Source organism: Eleutherodactylus coqui, chromosome 3 (genome assembly GCF_035609145.1).
Source record: "Eleutherodactylus coqui strain aEleCoq1 chromosome 3, aEleCoq1.hap1, whole genome shotgun sequence".
In the NCBI taxonomy this organism is placed as follows: domain Eukaryota; kingdom Metazoa; phylum Chordata; class Amphibia; order Anura; family Eleutherodactylidae; genus Eleutherodactylus; species Eleutherodactylus coqui.
In genome coordinates, this window is record NC_089839.1 from 25,625,407 (window position 1) to 25,649,268 (window position 23,862).

The 23,862-nt window shown below is 44.7% G+C and overlaps 1 protein-coding gene across 2 annotated transcripts in view; it reads left to right on the forward strand.

Annotated features, from left to right (window-relative positions):
- LOC136620523 (class I histocompatibility antigen, F10 alpha chain-like) overlaps positions 1-22,360 on the forward strand; it is a 35,658-nt gene extending 13,298 nt beyond the window's left edge. Inside the window, exons 1-8 of one of the 2 annotated variants that reach the window (XM_066595359.1) lie at positions 2,541-2,662; positions 6,506-6,766; positions 9,092-9,370; positions 12,151-12,423; positions 14,752-14,844; positions 16,449-16,478; positions 17,565-17,610; positions 18,048-22,360. In XM_066595359.1, the coding sequence (XP_066451456.1) occupies positions 2,605-2,662; positions 6,506-6,766; positions 9,092-9,370; positions 12,151-12,423; positions 14,752-14,844; positions 16,449-16,478; positions 17,565-17,608 (1,038 nt within the window). In that variant the 5' untranslated portion in view covers positions 2,541-2,604 and the 3' untranslated portion in view covers positions 17,609-17,610; positions 18,048-22,360. Of the gene's footprint in view, positions 1-2,540; positions 2,663-6,505; positions 6,767-9,091; positions 9,371-12,150; positions 12,424-14,751; positions 14,845-16,448; positions 16,479-17,564; positions 17,611-18,047 lie in introns of those variants that run through there. The other variant, XM_066595358.1, reaches the window with a different exon arrangement.
- The last annotated feature ends 1,502 nt before the right edge of the window (positions 22,361-23,862 follow it).

The window sequence follows — 23,862 nt, forward strand, 5'->3', positions numbered from 1 at the left end:
TGAAGGAGCCCTGCGGCGCAGCCTTTTTTACTTTCAATCAATCCCATGATGCATCAGCACTGCATTGGCTGAGACTATACCATTTGTGTCTGCAAGGGTGAGAGATTAATTATCATTTAGTTTCTATATACACCTAAATAAGCTATAGAGTACAATGATTGAATGGCTGTGATTGGATCATCGAGTGCTGGCTCTGATTGGCTGAGCTCATTAACCAATCACAGCCAGCCCTTCCTTGAGCGGGGATTTTAATCCCCCAATCCAAGAAGGACTGGCAGAAGACTAAAGACAAGTGTCGGTGGTGAAGAGGAGACCCGTGCAGGAGATGACAGCGCTTCCTACGTGATTTTATTTTATTTGTTACTGCAACTAGGGCTTATTTTCGGGAAAGGGCTTATATTTCAAGGCGCCTCCTCTCCCTCCCCTTAGGAAAATCCTCGTAGGTGGTGCTATAAAGTCACGCGACTTTGTAGCACGACGTGTGATTTTGTAGCGCCACAAGATCATGGTATCACTGCAATAAAACGCAGCGATATCGTACAGACCACGGATGCAATATCACTCCAATTATCGTGCATTGCCCATGTGAAACAGGCCTTAAATATGCACAATGTAATCAGTGTAAATACACCCTCAGGGTGCGTTCACACGAGCGTAGGCGTTTTTACGTTCGCACGAGCGCAGCCTATAATCCCCGGAAAGAACGTTTTTCGCCGATTCACGACCAGCGCTAGAAAGCGTATTTTCGTTTGTTCCTACTTTTAAAACGGTCTTTTCGGCCAGGGAATATTCGCTGGCACGTATTTCGGTCGCGTATGTCTGTTTTTCCGCGGGTTGCCGTTTTTACGCACCGTAAAATCGCCCATGTGAACGAATACATTCGAAACCATTGCCTCAGATGGTCACGTATATACGTTTGGTCGCAAAACGCGCCGTTTATGCGCTCGTGTGAACGCACCCTTAGGCCGGGCTCACTCGGATGGGTCGGATTCCGCATGCGGATAAATGCAGCGTAAGACCAGCGATCCATCGCGAATAGTAATTGTGAATGGTGACAGAAGATCGCGGATGCGTGCGGTTTTCCATGTGTATGCACAGCATATTGTGCACGCGGAAAATAGATTGCAGATATGGAAACGACACCAGAAAGTAGTAGCACATCCCTCAGGGGAGATTCTCTCCTATTCTATATATTCTCATACGGCGTTACAAGCGATTACGCTGTTCATGCGCCATGTTTATTGTGTACCGGCTGGGGGGCGCATGCATCCAGTGACTTCAATGGAGGCCGTCTGCGCAAAATCCGTATTACAATACAGCATATGGCGATTTTTCTTACGATCGCAGAATACTCAATTCAGACCCGCGAGTGTGAAGGAACATGTAGAAATACACGCATTTCAATGCCTGCGTTTTACCGCAGATCCACTGTACGGATGGCGAATCGCAAGATTCACAAATCCTGCCGTGTGATGCCGGCCTGGGGGTCCGTCTATACGGGTCGGGTCTGCTAGGGGTCCGTCTATACGGGTCGGGTCTGCTGGGGGTCCGTCTATACGGGTCGGGTCTGCTGGGGGTCCGTCTATACGGGTCAGGTCTGCTGGGGGTCCGTCTATACGGGTCAGGTCTGCTGGGGGTCCGTCTATACGGGTCGGGTCTGCTGGGGGTCCGTCTATACGGGTCGGGTCTGCTGGGGGTTTTGTCTCACCAAAGCCGTTTGTGATGTTTTCCCGCTGCTGCAGATTTCTGGGGGATATTCTGTATATCCCGCCCTGTATGGACGCTCCCTGAGGGGGGCGCCATTCTGCAGTTCTTACACGCTCTGCTATAATGTCTGTCTCTATAGCAGCAGTTAGCTGCAGTACTTGGGTACTGCGGTGCAGTGACATCTCCTCCTACGGCCGCTGCTCTCTGTACAGGACATTACATGGATGTCAGCGGTGATTATACAGTAAATGGCGTCTCCAGCGATGAATATATCTCCGTGGTGACGGCGGTGTCCGTCCGGCTCTGGTCACACCGCTGTCAGGCTTCTGTCCTCACAGATACGTCACATTCATCATCATTCCCCTTTATCATCGGTCAGATATCGCTTGTTGTCGCCGGATGGAACCGCGGAGCTCGCCGCGCCATTCTGTCCTCCACAGAGCAATGAGAAGCTGATGAGGAGAGCGACACAATGGTGGACAGAGGCGTTATTATTACACATCCCCATGGTGATCACAGCGGCCCCCACAGCCCCAGCAGACCTCCCTGCCCGGCTTACTCCTCATTATCAGCTCCTCACACCTCACAGACCCAGCAGACCTCCCTGCCCGGCTTACTCCTCATTATCAGCTCCTCACACTTCTCTACAAATCTCCATTATTTCTGGAAAATCCCAACATTTTACTTTCACTTTCTCCGCCTTCTAACCTCTCCGGCCTCACTCTGCCCGGCAACTGATGACCAGCCGCAGATTTATTTTACTATTGGTGGAGAGGATACCTTCCGTCCAATCAGAGCTGAGCTCCGTCTCCAGTCTGCGGAGTCACTGACTGACGGCTCCAGTTATTTGAAGAAGTTCTTTATGTTCTCGTCACTCGGGGTCTACAATGTATCAGGATGAGGAAGATGTTCCCCCTCATTGTGCTTCTCCTTCACTTATCTACAGTGTATTCTGGTGAGTATGGAGGGGATCAGTTATTATATGACTTATCTGCAATGTATTCTGGTGAGTATGGAGGAGATCAGTTATTATATCACTTATCTGCAGTGTATTCTGGGTAGTATGGAGGGGATCAGTTATTATATCACTTATCTGCAGTGTATTCTGGGGAGTATGGAGGGCATCAGTTATTATATCACTTATCTGCGGTGTATTCTGGTGAGTATGGAGGGGGATCAGTTATTATATCACTTATCTGCAATGTATTCTGGTGAGTATGGAGGAGATCAGTTATTATATCACTTATCTGCGGTGTATTCTGGTGAGTATGGAGGGGGATCAGTTATTATATCACTTATCTGCCATGTATTCTGGTGAGTATGGAGGAGATCAGTTATTATATCACTTATCTGTGGTGTATTCTGGTGAGTATGGAGGGGGATCAGTTATTATATCACTTATCTGCGGTGTATTCTGGTGAGTATGGAGGGGGATCAGTTATTATATCACTTATCAGCAGTGTATTCTGGGTAGTATGGAGGGGATCAGTTATTATATCACTTATCTGTGGTGTATTCTGGGGAGTATAGAGGGGGATCAGTTATTATATCACTTATCTGCAGTGTATTCTGGGTAGTATGGAGATGGATCAGTTATTATATCACTTATCTGCAGTGTATTCTGGTCAGTATGGAGGGGGTCAGTTATTATATCACTTATCTGCGGTGTATTCTGGGGAGTATAGAGGGAGATCAGTTATTATATCACTTATCTGCAGTGTATTCTGGTAAGTATGGAGTGGATCTGTAATTATATCACTTATCTGCGGTGTATTCTGGGGAGTATGGAGTGGATCAGTTATTATATCATTAATCTGCAGTGTATTCTGGGTAGCATGGAGATGGATCAGTTATTATATCACTTATCTGCAGTGTATTCTGGGGAGTATAGAGGGAGATCAGTTATTATATCACTTATCTGCAGTGTATTCTGGGGAGTATAGAGGGAGATCAGTTATTATATCACTTATCTGCAGTGTATTCTGGTAAGTATGGAGTGGATCAGTTATTATATCACTTATCTGCAGTGTATTCTGGTAAGTATGGAGTGGATCAGTTATTATATCACTTATCTGCGGTGTATTCTGGATAGTATGGAGGGGATCAGTTATTATATCACTTATCTGTGGTGTATTCTGGGTAGTATGGAGGGGATCAGTTATTATATCACTTATCTGCAGTGTATTCTGGGGAGTATGGAGGGCATCAGTTATTATATCACTTATCTGCAGTGTATTCTGGTGAGTATGAAGGGGGATCAGTTATTATATCACTTATCTGCAGTGTATTCTGGGGAGTATAGAGGGAGATCAGTTATTATATCACTTATCTGCAGTGTATTCTGGTAAGTATGGAGGGGATCAGTTATTATATCATTTATCTGCGGTGTATTCTGGGGAGTATGGAGGGGATCAGTTATTATATCATTTATCTGCGGTGTATTCTGGGTAGTATGGAGGGGGATCAGTTATTATATCACTTATCTGCAGTGTATTCTGGGAGTATGGAGGGAGGATCAGTTATTATATCACTTATCTGTGGTGTATTCTGGGGAGTATGGAGCGGATCAGTTATCATATCACTTATCTGTGGTGTATTCTGGGCAGTATGGAGGGGATCAGTTATTATATCCCTTATCTATAGTGTATTCTGGGCAGTATGGAGGGAAGCAGTTATTATATCACTTATCTGCAGTGTATTCTGGTGAGTATGGAGGGAATCAGTTATTATATCACTTATCTGCAGTGTATTTTGGGTAGTATGGAGGGGGCTCAGTTATTATATCACTTATCTGCAGTGTATTCTGAGGAGTATGGAGGGGATCAGTTATTATATCACTTATCTGCAGTGTATTCTGAGGAGTAAGGGGGGATCAGTTATTATATCACTTATCTGCAGTGTATTCCGGTGAGTATGGAGGGGATCAGTTATTATATCACTTATCTGCGGTGTATTCTGAGGAGTATGGAGGGGATCAGTTATTATATCACTTATCTGCAGTGTATTCTGGGTAGTATGGAGATGGATCAGTTATTATATCACTTATCTGCAGTGTATTCTGGAAGTATGAAGGGAGTTAGTTATTTTATCACTTATCTGCAGTGTATTCTGTGTAGTATGGAGAGGATCAGTTATTATATCACTTATCTGCAGTGTATTCTGGAAGTATGGAGGGAGTCAGTTATTTTATCACTTATCTGCAGTGTATTCTGGTGAGTATGGAGGGGATCAGTTATTATATCACTTATCTGCAGTGTATTCTGTGTAGTATGGAGATGGATCAGTTATTTTATCACTTATCTGCAGTGTATTCTGGGGAGTATGGAGGGGATCAGTTATTATATTACTTATCTGCAGTGTATTCTGGTCAGTATGGAGGGGATCAGTTATTTTATCACTTATCTGCAGTGTATTCTGGGGAGTATGGAGGGGATCAGTTATTATATCACTTATCTGCAGTGTGTTCTGGGTAATATGGAAGGGATCAGTTATTATATTACTTATCGGCAGTGTATTCTGGGTAGTATGGAGGAGATCAGTTATTATATTACTTATCTGCGGTGTATTCTGGATAGTGTGGAGGGGATCAGTTATTATATTACTTATCTGCAGTGTATTCTGGGTAGTATGGAGGGGATCAGTTATATCACTTATCTGCAGTGTATTCTGGGTAGTATGGAGGGGATCAGTTATTATATCACTTATCTGCAGTGTATTCTGGGGAGTATGGAGGGGGATCAGTTATTATATCACTTATCTGCAGTGTATTCTGGGGAGTATGGGGGGGGGGGTCAGTTATTATATCACTTATCTGCAGTGTATTCTGGTCAGTATGGAGGAGGATCAGTTATTATATCACTTATCTGCAGTGTATTCTGGTGAGTATGGAGGAGGATCAGTTATTATATCACTTATCTGCAGTGTATTCTGGTGAGTATGGAGGAGGATCAGTTATTATATCACTTATCTGCAGTGTATTCTGGGGAGTATGGAGGGGATCAGTTATTTTATCACTTATCTGCAGTGTATTCTGGGGAGTATGGAGGGGATCAGTTATTATATCACTTATCTGCAGTGTATTCTGGGTAGTATGGAGGAGATCAGTTATTATATTACTTATCTGCGGTGTATTCTGGATAGTGTGGAGGGGATCAGTTATTATATCACTTATCTGCAGTGTATTCTGGGTAGTATGGAGGGGATCAGTTATTATATCACTTATCTGCAGTGTATTCTGGGTAGTATGGAGGGGATCAGTTACCCTGTCACCTACACGCTGTACATACATACATGACCGAGACCCTGTCTGCTACACGCTGTACATACATACATGACCGAGACCCTGTCCCCCTACAAGCTGTACATACATACATGACCGAGACTCTCTCGCCCTACATACCATACATATATACATGATAACTCTTCCTGTGATTGTAGTATATGGCGGCTTCACATCAGTGTAAGCGCAGTGTATTCGCTGTGTCATACCACATGCACACGGGTCACAGCCCCTCCCTGATTCACATGGCTATTTAGCCTAATGAGCTCCAGAGGTGTTCTTTCTCCCTCAAAAGTATGTGCAATCACGAATTTGCGCTCCTCTCAGACTTATATGGGACTTTCAGTAAGCAAATGTGCACAAAAATACAGCGTGGCGCTTTTTTTTTTCGCACACGCAAAAACGATTAATGGGAATGACGTTATTGAGCTCAGTGGGTTCTATCCTCTGTATTGTGTATGAACACGCTGGTGTGACTCCGCCCCGTGTGTGATATGTAACACTCTGTATCTCTCTCAGACAGTCACTCTCTGCGCTATTATTACACGGCGGTCTCGGCTTCGGGGTCCGGGATACCGGAGTACTCTTCATCTGGATATGTGGATGATCAGGAGATTGTGAATTATAACTCAGTCAGCCGGAGGATGTTACCGCGAGCGGAGTGGATGAAGAAGGAGGAACCCGAATACTGGGAGGACGGTACACAGATTGGTAAGGGAGCTGAGGCTATATTCAGATATAATGTGAAGACAGCGATGGAGCGCTTCAACCAGACCGGAGGTGAGAGACATATATACTTATATACCCTACTGTATATACACATTCATATACACACATGGCATACTCAATGTTCACATATATATACAATATATACACTACACTGTATACACACTAATATATACACAATATACACATTTTATACTCCATGCTCACTGATATATACAATACACACATTACACTGTATACACACTAATATATACAATATACTGTATACACAATATATACTATACTGCATACACACTAATATACACAATACATATACTACACTGTATACACACTAATATATACACAATAGATATATACTACACTGTATACACACTAATATATACACAATAGATATATACTACATTGTATATATATATATATATATATATATATACACACTAATATATACTGCGCTGTATATACACTTATATATACACTCTATACTACACTGTACACACACTAATATATACAATGCACACAGAAATGCAGAATGAAAAAATATTACTCATGTGAATACATTGATAGTAAATAACGGCTCCTCTCACTGTGTGCGTCCCGTCCATATCACAGCTGGACAAAGTTCCCGTGATAACATCGCCCTGTGGGGTGCGACCTCCGAGCGCCTCTGTGACTCTGGTTTACAACAGTTTTCCCCGTTTCCTGAGTGTGAATGGCGGTGAGCCGCAGCCGCCTGGTATAGTCACATGACATTCCCAGCGGTAACCGTAACGCGGGGGTCCTAATGTGAGCCGAGGGAGGACAGAAACCTCCTGGAGCAGAAGGACATGTATTCCTCACCACTACAGAAGGATGGCGCTATGTGATGACGCTCCCCTCCGTCAGGACCTCCTGGGGTTTGTGTTCGGGCAGAAATTCAGCTGTTTTGGAGTCGTGGCTAAACAAGAACAGTTCCCAGCGGTGCTCTGCGCGAGCCGCCTCATGTCATGTGTCCGTATCGCCGCTAACTAGAAGGTGGGAGTATGATGACATCACAAGTGATGTCACCCTGCGGGGACATTTAATAGAATGTAAACGTGTATTTGTGTCGGGATAACAAAACCCACAACACGTCCGTGGAAGCATCTCCGCAGTGAGAATACCCCCCACACCGTTCTCTGCTTGTGTTGTGGATTTTGCGCTGTTTTTAGGCCCCGCCCCCACACCGGCGTTGTCAGGTAGATTTCTTGTATGCGGAAAACGCACAGAAAGTGTAAACAACACATTTTATAGGATACATTCTCATTATTACATCGTATGTGTGATATACGGTAGAATACGCTATAAATGAGCAGCGTCTGTATTTACTGCAATCCTTATAAAATGTCAGGAAAGTTCTGGAACTAAATACAGAAAAACGGAAATCCCAGATAAACGCGCCGCGAGACGAGCGGAAACTAAACCCATTGGCTGCAACGTAAACACATAATTGTATCAGTTATTATCCGCTGTATTTACGGACAGAACGCGGCGCTTCAATCCCACAAAATAAGGAACGCACGGAAACGTTCGCACGGCTTCACTACATTTAACTCCTTATAGCCTGCGGGTCAGTGAGACGCTACGTAATCAGCCACTTTTTGGACTAAACCGTGTGCGTTTCCCAGATGCCCATATGGCGGTGAGGACGGGCGCTGACGCTACATGTGATCCACCATTATTGTATCAGTCGGTAGGTCCAGGCGCAGCGCAGATCCGTATGTGGTGACCGCAGATCGTCCGCAGCGAGTTCCGGGCCCTTATAGTTAGTGATCGCCGCCATGATTCTGCAGATTTCCTGCGTACGATGCGCAGTGATAGGTGTGAGGAGACGGGGCATGTAATAAGTCTCCTTACAGTATTACGCTCCACCTCAGACTACAAGGAGCCGGTGAGGCAGTTATATAATAATGTACAGAGAGGTGCAAATATGGGGGCATTAACCCCTTCCTCCCTCTGTTTCTCTATTACATCTATCAGTTATAGGGAACATGACGGTTACCTGCCCAGGTGCTGTATGTGGGCGGAGCCGTCCACCATTACGCTGGTCTGTCAGTCACATGACTAGGGATGATGTAGCGGTACATACTGTGTTCAGCCCACTGAACAACAACAGGTAGCTGGCGGGCATGCTGGGAACTGTAGTTCGCACACAAGTGTTCGCACCAGGCTGCTAATAAGCCGTGTTATAGACTATATATAGTACATGTGAAGGACACGTATAACATCACATGAGTGACCTGTGAATATAATATGTACAGTATGTGTCATACACCTGTATATTACATGTCACACACATACACTGCACACATGACCGGTACATTACATACGTGTTCTGTATAACATGTTCTGTGATGTCTGCAGGTTTCCATACCTTTCAGTTGATGTACGGCTGTGAGCTGGATGATGACGGCAGCATCAGAGGATATGATCAGTACAGATATGATGGAGGAGAGTTCATGGCGCTGGACACACAGACCTGGACATACACGGCCACCATGAGCCAGGCGCTGATCACCACACAGAGACTGAACAGTCCGGAAGTACGACAGGGGGAGATATACAGGAATTATCTGGAAAATGAATGTATAGACTGGCTGAAGAAATATGTGGAGAACGGGAGAGAAGAGCTGGAGAGGAGAGGTGAGGCTCATCATCATGTGACGTATGTGTGTGTGTGATATATGATATATATGTGTGTGATGTGTGATATATGTGTGTGTGATATAGGGTATATCTGTGTGATATATGTGTGATGTGTGATATATGTGTGTGTGACATATGATATGTGTGTGATATATATGTGTGTGTGTGATATATGTGTGTGTGTGATATATGTGTGATGTGTGGCGCTCCGGCCATCATACGTCTTTGTACGCAGCGGGTTTTCAGCTTCGGTACAGTCACAGATCTTTTCCTTCCCACCTTCCTAGACCCATAACTTGTATTCCCCGACGGACGCCGCCGTACGAGGACTTTGTTTTAGCAAGATGTTTTTTTCCCCGTAACAGCGCCATTTTGGATACATATGGATACACATTTGGTATAACTTATTAAAGGGGTTTTCCACGAAAGCTAAAAAGTCGCCACTTGCGCAGAAATTTGCAAGTTTTTTTATGCCAGGAACTGTCATTATAAATGTCCTCCAATGAACTTTAGAATATTCCTCCTGTGCTGACATCGTCCTGTTCCTGCACCGCTGATCTCCGGATAAGCCGCCCGTCCTCTGTGTGATAATGTGGATTATGATATGAGGCTCTTTTCTGCCTCTTGTGGCTTAGATATGGAGCTGCAGCGTGATTTATATATTAGTTTAGTAGCGTATTTATTATATAGCGATATTACAGTCCGGACCCCCCCCTCCCCGCAATCAGAACAGAATACAGCCGGACTCTATCATAGCGCCATCTGGTGGTGCATTATGTGATATTCTGCTATTCTACTTTTATGGTAGTAACAGAACCGTCTCCATGCTCTCTTTACTGTAACTGATGTCGCTGTAAGACCGGGACACATTCTGACTTTTCTTCTGTTCTAGGCAAAAAGGTGAAATGACGCCCCACAAAATACCTGTCACCATTCTTATATTCCGGCGCTGTACTCTGAGGCCCCTTGTATTAAAGTGCCAGCTGCCTCCTGTATTGTGTCACCAGTTCACCTTGTTGTGAGGCACAGCCAACAGACGCCCCTCATATTGGGGCTCTAGCTGCTGACACCTTCATAATAATGTACAGGTAGTCCAGGAGCCCCTCATGACCTGCTGTAGTCAGGGGTATTACAGAACTCATGGGGCCCCTCATGACCTACTATAGTCAGGGGTATTACAGAACTCATGGGGCCCCATTACAGAACTCTGAATCATTACCAAATAAAACTTTATATGTTATTCTAGAAAACAAGTTGTAGAACCCAGCAGACATAGCAGCTCAGCTCTAGTAGACCCAGTCAGATCCCAGCTCTACACAGTGATAGTGATTACAGTGCGGTTACCTCCAGTGGTTATAGGTGACGTCTGGTTTAGTTTTTCTTTCCTATATATGAGCTCAGATCGCCATGAAGATTTCTCTGTAGACTCTTCTTGTTGTGTCGCTACTCCCTCCTCTCAGTATCCATCATAGTAATAGCACCCCCACTAAATAAGTGCCCCCTCTGTGGCCCCATTTAGTAATTGTCCCACCCCCAAACCTCTGGTTGGACATCACCATTCTTACAAGCCACTTCTTTCTCACTGTCAGTAGTGCAGGACGCAGTGCGATCTATGCAGAGGATAACCCGACTCTTCCCCCATGTATTAGTGCAGGAGACGGGGGAGGGGAGGACGTTATCCTCTTCATAGAGCGCCTTGTGTCCGGTACTACTGACAGTGTGGGAGAAGAAGCTGCTTGTAATAGCATTGGCTGGACATTCGGGAGTCGGTCTTGGCAGTTTGGTGGTAGGGTGGCACCATTCAGCCCCGTGCCCCACCTCGGCATAATTATTTTTTATTGGCAATTAATATTTTCGGTAATTGCATCCACTGGTGGTTTATGTCCGGCACCCCTGACACCTCCAAGCTGGATCCAGTGCTTGCTGCAGGGTCTCCAAGCCGTTACTCATCCAGATAGTCCTGGTAGTCTGGCTGCTGACGCTGCACTGGGCCAAGTCGCAGTACCCAACAGTCTGAACAGGAGTCTTGCAGTAATACAGGCTACAATCAGGGCCGGCAGCACAAGTGTATTAACGAGGTCCAGGCTGAACATCAGGGCCGGCAGCACAAGTGTATTAACGAGGTCCAGGCTGAACATCAGGGCCGGCAGCACAAGTGTATTAACGAGGTCCGGGCTGAACATCAGAGCCAGCAGCACAAGTGTATTAACGAGGTCTGGGCTGAACATCAGGGTCGGCAGCACAAGTGTATTAACGAGGTCCGGGCTGAACATCAGGGCCGGCAGCACAAGTGTATTAATGAGGTCCTGGCTGATTATCAGGGCCGGCATTAAGTCCATCAGTCTAATAGGCACTGAATATATTAACAAACACAATCACAGGAAGCGGCCATATAATTACCAATGTACTAATACAAGAGGGCAGGTAGAAGCACCACATCCCTCAACATGCAGACAGCCAGACTGCTATATGGAGGAGCCACCGCACAGGTGAAGGTACTGATGGACAACCACTCACACCCCTCCTTATACTGAGGGGGGCGCTGCTGAGTACTATACCTGCACACAGATATAGCATACACAGGTCTGGTGCACTACACGTACTATGTGGCCTGACACAAGAAAGAGTCCCCAGAATGTAAGTGACTCAGTACTGCCCCCATGCATGTTATTCATATGCCCGGCTACTGGAGGGTCGGCTCTCGTTCTTACCGAGTGAAGATGTTTAGATGCGTCGTCTTAATTCTTGTCATCTTATATTCTTCATTTCCCTCTCAGTTCGGCCAACGGTGAAGGTATCCGGTCAGCATAAAGATGGCACCTTGATGCTTCACTGTCAGGTGTACGGATTCCATCCCAGACGTGTGGATGTGAAGTGGATGAAGAACGGGGTGGACGACGTTCCCACATATGAGACCACACATGTCCTCCCCAATCCTGACGGCACCTATCAGATCAGGGTCAGTGCGGACGTGATGCCCGGCGAGGACGACAGTTACTCCTGTTATGTGGATCACAGCAGCCTGGGGGCGCCACTGAACATTGTGTGGGGTGAGTTGTATCCTTACTGGCTGGATGACAGAAGACTATGGAATATGTCATGATTGGCGATCACTACTGTGATATATAATTGTAGAATCTATTGATCGATCGCCGGCATCTTAGTAAAGGGAATAACTTAATTTGTGGTGATCGGAGGTGATGGGTTCCCTTTAAAGGACCGTCTGGTCACCTAAAAAGATTCTTTTTTATATGGGCAGGAGAGAAACAAATTACCCACTGGAGGCGAAATCTAAAAGATACCCCGAGGTCCGCTCTGTCCCTTGGTCACATGGCCAGAAGAATGCATCACTTCCTGCTCTTCGCCCCATGGGTCACCCTCCGTCTCGCCCCGGCTGCTTTGTGACATAGCAGTCGTATTGCCGCACATGTTATCTGGATCTGTTGTGGCTGCTTTGATCATTAGTAAGGATGTTTCTAGAGCAGCACTGATGGTTACGGTACCAGCAGCAGTGTGTAATGACATGTGGAGGATAGGACTGGTGTTGGGGGAGAAGGACCTGCGAGGAGACAATGCAGCGGTCAGACATCCCAATTAATGTGAATCATCTAAATAGTCCCACTACTGATCCCTCCCCCATTTTAGGGGTCCGATAATCCCCTGAGTTCTAGACATACAGATGTGACACATTGTACCCTGATTGTGAGATCATTCAGAAAGTTATCTTATCTTAACCCACTAAGGCCCATTTACACGTAACGATTATCGCTCAAAATTCGTTCAAATGATGCCTTTTGAGTGATAATCGTTGCGTGTAAATGCGACCATCCTTTGCTTTTCAGCCAAACAATGATTTTTAGTTCAGCATGAAGACCTGCTTATAGCAGGGACCGCAGGCTGTGTTCTCCGCGGGCAGCGCTGATAACATTGTTATTAACTGGCAGCTCTCAGCAGAGCAAAGGACATGTAATTGAAGAACAGACCGCCTGCTGTTCTGTAAATACATCTCCCAAATGCTCAGTAACATGCAAATGATGTTAATTAGCTGCTAATGGACATTAGTGCCTATTAGTAGTTATGCAAAATGATCGCTCAAAACTGTTTTTTTAAACGAATTTTGGCCAATCCTCTTTACGTGTAAACAGGGCTGATCTCTTATCTGAACACAAGAAAAGTCAATTGTAAAGTAATTCAAAGTTACATTCAGAGTGAAGCTAAAGACCGACCCGTCTGTATGTATATCCCAATGAATCTGTTCTTGTTGAACATGTTATTGACTCAGGATCTAGTAAACCAGTCACAGTTTAACCCCTCACACCCCATGAGATACATGTACAGTAGTGCTCAAAGAATAGCATCATAAACCTGATAAATCCCTGTTTTTACCCATTACTACCACTCCTCCCCGTATCCACACAGCGTACAGCAGCGCTGGATTCTCTTTTCTCACTTTGTGAATTATAACTATGTTCACCCTGTGATTATCCTGCTGTCTACAACCGAGGTCCCACAACCCGGGTATTTCCATTGACGCTCTCCCGGCCATCTTCCTTGACAGGATTATATGTCTGTGAAGTTCTGTGATTGCCTACATGGACCATAGGTGAGGTCATCCAACAGCCCCCACACCAGATGAGTCCATCTGCACTTTATATTTAAACTATTCATTACGTATTCTTACTTCTCCTCCTTGGAGCGCAGACACTACTTTAACATGATGTTACAGCGAGCTTTCGAACCTACTCAGGGTTCTTCCTCAGGCAAATGGAACAGATCTGAAGATGCAATTATATAAATAGATACACATGATCACATGGGAGGGCACAGACATGGTGTGATTAATAACCACTTAGATAAATACCAGAAAGGGATGAGCAGAACAGTAAATACCTAGTCCAGTGACAAGGTCGGTGAAAGTTGCCTGGCCTCTAAATTGGTGTTAGGGGGTCACCAGGCCAGCGTGTTACCTCTGCTCATATTCTCCACTGAAGCAAACCCCCCCTCCCCTCCGAGATTAATTTTTTTTTGGATAGTATCAAACATGGTCATAAATTTGTACTCCCAAATTCTCCTATGACGTTGGAATTTGAAATTGCCTTTAAGTATAATAACTTGCATATATTCTATGTTGTGTCCGTGACTAGAATAATGTGTCTGAGCGCCCCTCACACGTCGTCCCGGAAAATACAGTCATGTGAATGGGCCATAAGAGGGAGTTGTGTGAATAAATATAAATCTAGATCCTGCACATGTATGTGATACTATTACACTACACGTATGTCGTTACTACAGCGGGGGAGACTCTCGTGTGGATCTCTGATACATGAAGCTCTCAGTATAATCCGCAGCTCATCGTTACCCTTCTGTTTTCTAACCAGAACCTCCGAGTTCCTGGGTGACACCGGTGGTCGTCGCTGTGGTGGTCGTCGCTCTTCTTGTTGCTGCGGTTGTTGGATTTCTCCTATATAGAAGTAAGTATCAGTATAGCGCTATATTCACACCGCCGGATACATGTGGTGCTGAAGAAAAACCGGGAGCAGAACCCTTTAGAAGCCCATGATGTTCACGGATCCCTCACATTGTGCGCTATTCAAGTCTGTGGGAATGGATGAGAATACAACAAGCAGATGGATTTCACGTAGATCATCAGTCTGTGTGAAACATCAGCCTAGTGAATGGCCTCATGGACTGTTATGGGGATTCTCATTTACAAGAGCGGACGAGCCGGTGACGTCATCAGTTCACACTCAGGAAGTCTGTTTAGACAAATTACCGTTGGGAATCGTGGACTTCTCCTTCACTTATCATTCAGTGTTTTCTCATTCCTGTGAAACATAATGAATGATCGTGTTTAACTGCAACGAGAAGCCAACGAGCTGACGATGATTTTATGTCGGCTAACACTGAATGATGAATGAGAAGCGCACGACTCTGATTTTTTGTTCAATTATTGGTGTTTAAACTGAACAATTCTCATTCACTTTTGTTTGTTTATATGATTTTTAATGATAGTCGTTCCGTCTAAACGCACCCTAAGGCTGGGTTCATACGGGGCGGAATCTCCACCCGCGGCTCCTAAACCCGGGATTATTCAGCAGAGTGGACGAGATTTTGCAAAAATCTCATGCACACGCTGCGGCCAATGCATTGCGGCAAAGGCGGGCGGACACGGACATAAGGGTGCGGAATTCAGTTCCGCGTCATGTCAATTCTTTTTTCGTTTCTGCTGTGGCCTCTTTCCTCTCCATGGGGAGAGAGAGCCGCAGTGGAATGCCGATGGCGAAACCGCTCCAAGTCTTCTAGAATTCTGCCTAAAGGGGTTCTGTCAGTAAAAAAAATAAGAAAATTCTACACTCGCCTATTCCTCCCCCATCAGTCTTCTTACCAGATCTTCTCTTCGCTTAACTTCTCTGATCTCCTGCAGTCCCCCCAGGCAATGTATGCTACTTCACTAGTACACAGCCTAGCAGGGAGTGCCGAGCTGTTGCAGATACCGCGCATGCGTACTGTCTCTGCAATAGATCAGCATTCCTTCCTAGCCAGTGAATTCTGAGTCACAGAGATGTGACCTTCACTGACCTGCAGGAAGAGGAATGCAAGGAATGCAGGCTTCATAACTAGGAGAAGAGAATCCGTCCGGCTGGAGGTGAGGTGACTCCGGGGACCGGAGAAGATCAGCGAGGAGAAGATGGCGTAAGCAGTCTGGTTGGGAAAGAATATGTCAGTATAGATTTTATGATAAAACCCCTTTAAGCCAAAATAAGTGTTATAAGGTCCGTCAAAGGAGTCTAAAGATGAGCTGGATTTCTCACCCATGAGCCACTGTGATAAATCTGCCCTCCTCAGACCCCGGTGCGCACATCAGGCTTAGTTTGTACTTCATTCCTCGGGATCAAGATAATCAACAAAATATCCTTAATGAATAAAAGCCCCATCTGTCCCCCAACATGGGGGGGGGGGGGTGACCGGGCATTTCCATAAGAGTTGGCGGATAGTTCCCAGCATTCCTCTCATCTGTCACCAATTATAATGGACTCTTCAGGTTTCCTAATTTCATCTCCTCTTCTTGTTTTAGGAAATAGAGCCGGCTACAAGACGGCCAGCAGTGAGTATTCTGTGTCTGCGGCTCCGCTGGGGGGTCTCACTATTGGTGACGATGACTAATGTGCTGTTAGTGATGGAGTATGGAGGACAGTATATGATGGATATGAGAGCGGCTGTGACTGCGGCTCCCAAGTTGTGGAGACAGTGAAGTGTATTGTTGGCTTCCATTCACGTCTATGAGAGATACAGAAAGACATCGGACATCCATCCTGTTACTGTAATCTGATTAATCTCTGGCCGCGGCATACAGATGGGTATTCCCATATCCGCCAGGGCTGACTGAGATGACAATACCCCTTTAAGTGAAATTTTATCATAATCCTCAGTTTAAGGCCATTTTCACACAGCCAAGAAAAATGTGTGAAATTTGTGCTTTGTGAGACGCACAAATATGAAGCCCATTCTTTTAAATGGGGTTATACACATGAATGGTTTTTCTTTTTTTTTTCCGCATCGCAGTGCAGGAAAAAAATAAATCGCAGCACATCCTATCACATTTTCCTATTGTTTCAATGGGGCCGATGGCACCTTCGTGCAACGTGCGTTAACAGGTCTCCCCCATTAAAAACAATGGGAGAAACTCCACGATCCTCCACAGCTGTCAGCCACGGCGGAGGATTGCTACTTCCCCAATGTGATGCAAGGTGGTTTTTATATAAAAACGCCTCGTATCTGCGGTGAACTTGCATGTTGGCGAGTGCGATATCGGCTGTGACTCACGGCTCGATATCGCACTTGCCCATGTGATATTAGCCCAAAGGTATTGTTCCACCTTGGACATCACTGTAATATGGGAGCCGCCTTGGCCGATTTGTTGGGTAAAGTCACGGCCGGCCAGATATTTCCCCACCGATGTCAGGAAAATACTGAGCATGTGAAGTCACATGACCGTCCGCAGAACGGAGATAATCGCTGTCTGGACAAAACTAAACCAGAAGGATTTTCTGCCATCCATGAATGAGGAAAAATAACAAACAATCTGTACAAAAACTGTAAAGCAAAGAATTTACAAAGTTTCTAAACTTTATATTTTAGCTTAAAACATTAATGTGGAATGTCGCTTTTACATCATTTCCTATTTTTGCAGCTTCAGAAACATCATCTGAGTCTAATAATACCGCCAGAGCCTAACGGTGAGTGATAATGTCTTATATAAGCGCTGCCACCATGTAATGAGATGTGGAATGTGCTGCTGCGTAGGATATCCAGGAAAGCGCTGTATGTTTGTGACTGAAGTATAGAAGTTCAGCTGTTGGAGGCGTCTGCTGACAAGCTTGTTCACAGTTTCCAATGAAAACCAACTTAGTGTGATAACAGCTCAGGACCGGTGCGAAGCATGTGATATAATTCTATCTACAGCTCTGCCCATTATATATAAGCTATATACAGCGCTGCTCCGAGCCGTCGGGTCCTTTACAATATGTTGGCTCTTACTTCCTGCTGTAATAACACTCATGTAATATTATACTGTATCGTCTCCTGTTCTAGAAGGTTATTGATCATTTAGGGTATTATTAGCCCCGTACAATGACCTCTGATGGGAATGTTCTCTACTATTCTCTCATTACAGAACCGGACAAGTTTTCTTCTGGGATCCAACACTTCTCCCCTATAAATCTGTCATTATTTCCTTGTGTGATATAAGAGGATCCTGCCGGATACAAGAATCTCAGTCTGTTCAGCCGAATCCTCGTATATAACAGCCTCTCCGGCAATATCACCCACAGGAACATCTACCAAAGCTGAAGAGAGTTGAAGTTCCTAAGTTCTGCCACTTCTGTTCCCCATAGAGGTTACTCTACTGCTGGGATTTGTAGTGTTCACTGAGTGTCCAGCCGGCGCCTGACGGGTCATTGATATGATGGGACACTGATGGAAATATTCATCTGATGACTTCCTAATAATCACTATGTGCCATCAGGGTGTCACCGGAGGTCCCTACTATCTGGGTCTTAAGGTACATATATACACAATGATGATCGCTCCTAATTTACTCAAAATACACCTTTTGAGCGATAATTGCTGTGTGTAAATTTGTGCCCATTGTGCAATTTTCGTCCATCGCTGAGCTCAGCTCAGCATAAAATTCATCATAGGATCGCAGGCTGAATTCTCGTGGGCAGTGCTGATAACATGGGATCTTACGCTTTATTAAAACCTTCCCAAACTCTTATAAATAACCGACACAGACACCAATATTGGATAAAGAAGGCCGCGGTGTTTATTAACGGGGTTACAAACATTGGGGAGAAATGTAACCAATAATAACCATAACACTTGCTGTAAACTCTGTTTTACAGACCCAACTTTATTAACCAATCAATAACCATAACAGTTCATGTAAACTCTGTCTTACAGACACCAGTTTACCACCACCAAACTCTCCCCAAGTTAACCTGCCCACCTGCCTAATGCAGGCGACAATCCCCCATTAACTACACCGCGACAAACCTAAAGGAGGGAGGGCGGGATGCTGCTTCCTTTCCAGATGATGATGGCCCACATCTCTGCACCTCCATATCTCACTGTTGCTCCTCTCAGCCTGTTCCTCTGGACCAATCACCAGCCACTGTCAGGCCACCAGATTCTGCCTGACAACCACAGGCATTTCCCGCCATTTCTCTTCAGCCAATCATTAGCTGCTGCCAACCAGTCCATCACTGGGCAGAACTCACTCTGTGCCATCTCATCTGACCCAGTAATGACCTTTGTAACATATCATGGTTAACCAGAAAACCTCCTCCATAGAAGGTGACATATCATCCATCCATCATGTACATAAAGCTCCCAGATCCCATGAGGCTCCATAGAAGGTGACCTATCATCCATCCATCATGTGCATAAAGCTCCCAGATCCCATGAGGCTCCATAGAAGGTGGCATATCATACATCCATCATGTACATAAAGCTCCCAGATCCCATGAGGCTCCATAGAAGGTGGCATATCATCCATCCATCATGTACATAAAGCTCCCAGATCCCATGAGGCTACATAGAAGGTGACATATCATCCATCCATCATGTGCATAAAGCTCCCAGATCCCATGAGGCTCCATAGAAGGTGACCTATCATCCATCCATCATGTGCATAAAGCTCCCAGATCCCATGAGGCTCCATAGAAGGTGACATATCATCCATCCATCATGTACATAAAGCTCCCAGATCCCATGAGGCTCCATAGAAGGTGACCTATCATCCATCCATCATGTGCATAAAGCTCCCAGATCCCATGAGGCTCCATAGAAGGTGACATATCATCCATCCATCATGTACATAAAGCTCCCAGATCCCATGAGGCTCCATAGAAGGTGACCTATCATCCATCCATCATGTGCATAAAGCTCCCAGATCCCATGAGGCTCCATAGAAGGTGACCTATCATCCATCCATCATGTGCATAAAGCTCCCAGATCCCATGAGGCTCCATAGAAGGTGACATATCATCCATCCATCATGTACATAAAGCTCCCAGATCACATGAGGCTCCATAGAAGGTGACATATCATCCATCCATCATGTACATAAAGCTCCCACATCCCATGAGGCTTTCCCTCCTAACTGTCCCTCAAGCCTTACCTTCTATCATACACATGCAAATGAAGCTACTTGTTCTCTAATGGACTGATTAACCCATTAGTAGCTAATACAAAATGATCGCTCACAACTGTCAGTTTCTGACGAATTTTTAGCAATCATCTGTGTGTGTAAATGGACCTTTATCTGTTTCGCTGTGAGGACATATCAGAAGGAGGGGTAATTTCTGTGTGTGGAAAGCTTTTTAAAGAGGCTGACTTAAAGGGGTTGTCCCAACTTGACAACCTTTGACCATCTGCTCTGCTAGAACATATGGATGTCATAGAAGGCGGCCCCTTAGGGCCGTGGAGAACACGTCAGGTTTTTGGTGAAGTCAATAAAAATATGCCCGCTTCAACTCCAAATAAAAATGTTATATATTAGCGTACAATAATCCTGATGTCACCATTTACTGCATGACATGTATTACTATTTATTATACATGAGCCATTTATGAAGGAGTCAGAGGTTCGGCTTACTGACTCCACGGCTCTTACTTGAGATGCCCCTTTATCAGCCATAAAGGAAAGCTGCTGGAAAGAGCCGCTGCGGGGAATGTGTGCCCACCAGCCGGTCCCCAGCGATAATGACTGATCAGCGGTAGTTTCAGTGGTCGGACCCGGGAGATCAGCTTTCCTGGGAGAACTATTAAGAGGATCCAATAGTAAGTGACATTTGTGATACATTTGTTATCCGGCCGGTTCTCTTCTGATCAGACGTCTCACGTTCTGCTGATGTTTCCTTTACATTTCCTTGATAATTACAATAAGGTTTCGGGGTTCAGGCTTTACAGTTTTCACTATCTTACACTAATTTACAATAAAAGTGCCTTACAGCTTATAACATGGAGGACAGGATCGGCTTATATAACATTATATCGCTTTATTTCAGGCTCTTCATATTTTCAGTAAGGATTTCGGTTACATTTTATTGTATTTCATGATTTGATGTAATTTAGTGGATTGTTTTGTGTTTGTACAACGTGATATCAGCGCAGGAGACGTCACACCGCACAGGTAACAGATGTATCTGATGTAAGGCACAGTTATCCGTTCTTCCATATTACAGGGAGATGTCTGCTGTAAATAGACTAAAGAATAGTTCTTCATCCCTCCAGTCCTCACACTGCAGACCCCATACAAGATACAGCTCAGAAGCGCCCCCCGCTGGCCGCTCTGCATGGATTAGTCATGTCACATCTACAATACAGGGAAACAACGCTCCCTGCACCTTACGTTCCTGCGTGAAGAGGGTGAGTGGGGGTTGGGTTACTTGGGGACCCCTGATAGTGATGCCAGTAGACCATGAGACTAATGAGGGGTCAGTAAGCCATCATTGTGCAGCAGATATTTACATCAAGGATGTGCGAATTGTACTGAATTATCTTTATATAGGAAGCTGCACATCGGCTTGTTGTACACGACATATAGTTGTATTATGTGTCTGCTGTGAAGGAACAAGCTCAGGTTGGGCAGGACGGGGGCAGCTCTGGTCACTAACAGTGAGTCGTGTTCAGGAGTGCATGAAGACTTCTACAAACATGGACACAGAGTTTTCATGGACGGCCGCCATGTTTTCGGGTCACTCCATACATCAGTGCAAAGAAATTCACCCATGTAGCTGCCATCTTTGGGAATGGTTGTTTGACAGAAGCAATAGATCTGGTTAATGGAAGTCAAACCCCATTATATCCCATACTATATGCCGTACTGGAATGGAGTGCCTAGGGCCGACCAGTAAAATTCATCACCACTGTACAGCCACATCCTAATAATACCTGATCACCATTTGCAAATTCTCAGCCACAGAATTCTCCATACGCTTCAATGAAAAGAAAAAGTGGACGAATACCATCCGGTCTCCATATGCCCCTAGATGTCCTCTCAGCCACCCATGTGTCTATATAGATGCACTAACCAGTTTATTGTATGGATGTATAGGCTTGCTGAGATGTTGTTTTGCCTACAAAATGGGAATAATTATCACTGTGTGAACAAGTACAGATGCTGCAAAGCTTTACTTGATTTACCTGTTATGATAACTTTCTGTGCTGCAGTTTGTTTGCACTTTAAATTGCTTTACAATGGCTTCTGTTATGTGAAGAGAAGAGCAAAATAACTTTTGAATGACGTAATCTAACTTGTCGCAGAAAACGATGTCAGTCAAATTAAACCTTGCTAAAACTGTAAACAGGAGGACAATGTAAGCGCTGCTACTGTGCGGGTCTGAAATAAATCCATCTTACAGTATTTTCTGCTTACTGACCTTTTGTTAATTAAATCTATCAATAAAGTACATTTATACAAGGATCTCACTTGTCTTCCTGGCTCTGCATGGTGACTAATGATAGAAGTCTGACCCATAAAGTTGATGAATTTGTAAATAATATCTAAGAAACTACGACATAGTGGGAATAACTGAGACCTGGTTGGGTGTAAGCTGGGCGATGAATTTACAGGGTTAGTCTGTTCAAATGAGATTGTATAAATTACCTTAAAGCACTGCAGAATAAGTTGGCGCTGCACAAATAAACTTTTTCAGAGCTCGTGTGGTGCAGAGTGTTAAGGCAGTAGAAATGCAGTCCTAAGCTCTCGCTCACGATCTGAAGGTTGCAAGATCGATCATCACGAGGTTCAGGTAGCCGGCCCCAAGTTTGACACAGCTTGGTGGGGGGTGGGTAATTAATAAATAAACCTGAAAGCACTGTGAATAAGTTGGTGCTATACAAACAACAAGGTTATTTTATTTATTTTGAAGACTTGAAAAGGGGAGGAGCTTGTCTTTATGTTAATTGTTATTCTATGTGTGGAAATACATGGGTGGATGGTAAACAATAAAATCCTCATGGGGGTTTGCTGTAATTCACCAAATATGACAGAATCCACTTAATCCCTATTACTGATGCCTCGATTCTTGTTGGAGCGATGTCACCGCTAACTCATTACAATGTTTAAACCCAAAAAGTGAATGAGCGAACAATGATTTTTATGCTGGCTGAAACTGAACAGCGAATGAAAAGTTTATGATTCTTGTTCAGTCGTTGGCTCGCATTTAAACCGAATGATTATCATTCCCTTTCATTTTGAACGATCGTCGTTACGCCTAAACGCACCTTAAGACAAATTATAACGCTGCAAATCAAAATGAGGTAATTATTATGGGGGACTTTATCCGGACGTACAAGTAAACTAGAAGACCGAAACCTGCGGATCACATAAAGGTAGCAAGTTTCTTTCACTAGCTAAAAGATAAGTACCTTTCCGAACTTTTGCTGGACCCAACTAGGAGGGCGTCCATTTTGCAATTAATATTAACCAACAGACCTAACAGAATAACAGGCGTACGAGTCGGGGGGGGGGGGGGGGGGGCTCCTGGGAAAGAGTGACCATATCATAATAAATTTGTCTTTCAATAGGGTATTTTGCTTGATCGGCTTACAGATGCCCTTAATGTTATTGACTGGAAAGATGTCCTCAAAATTAGTAGTGAAGATAATAAATGGGAAATTTTTAAAAGAATCTTAAATACTCGGTGTGAGCGATTCATACAGAAAGAAAAGGATTGGTAGTGGGAGAAAACCAATGCGGCTAAATAAAGTTGTAAGAGGGAGCAAGAAACAACAAAAAGAAAGCATTTAAACCAGTGCTCCCCAACTCCAGTCCTCAGGGACCCCAACAGGTCATGTTTTCAGGATTTCCTCAGTGTTGCACAGGTGATGTACTTATTGTCAGTGCCTCAGACATTGCCACAGGTGTTCTTACCATAGGAAATCCTGAAACATGATCGGTTGGTGGTCCCTGAGGACTGGAGT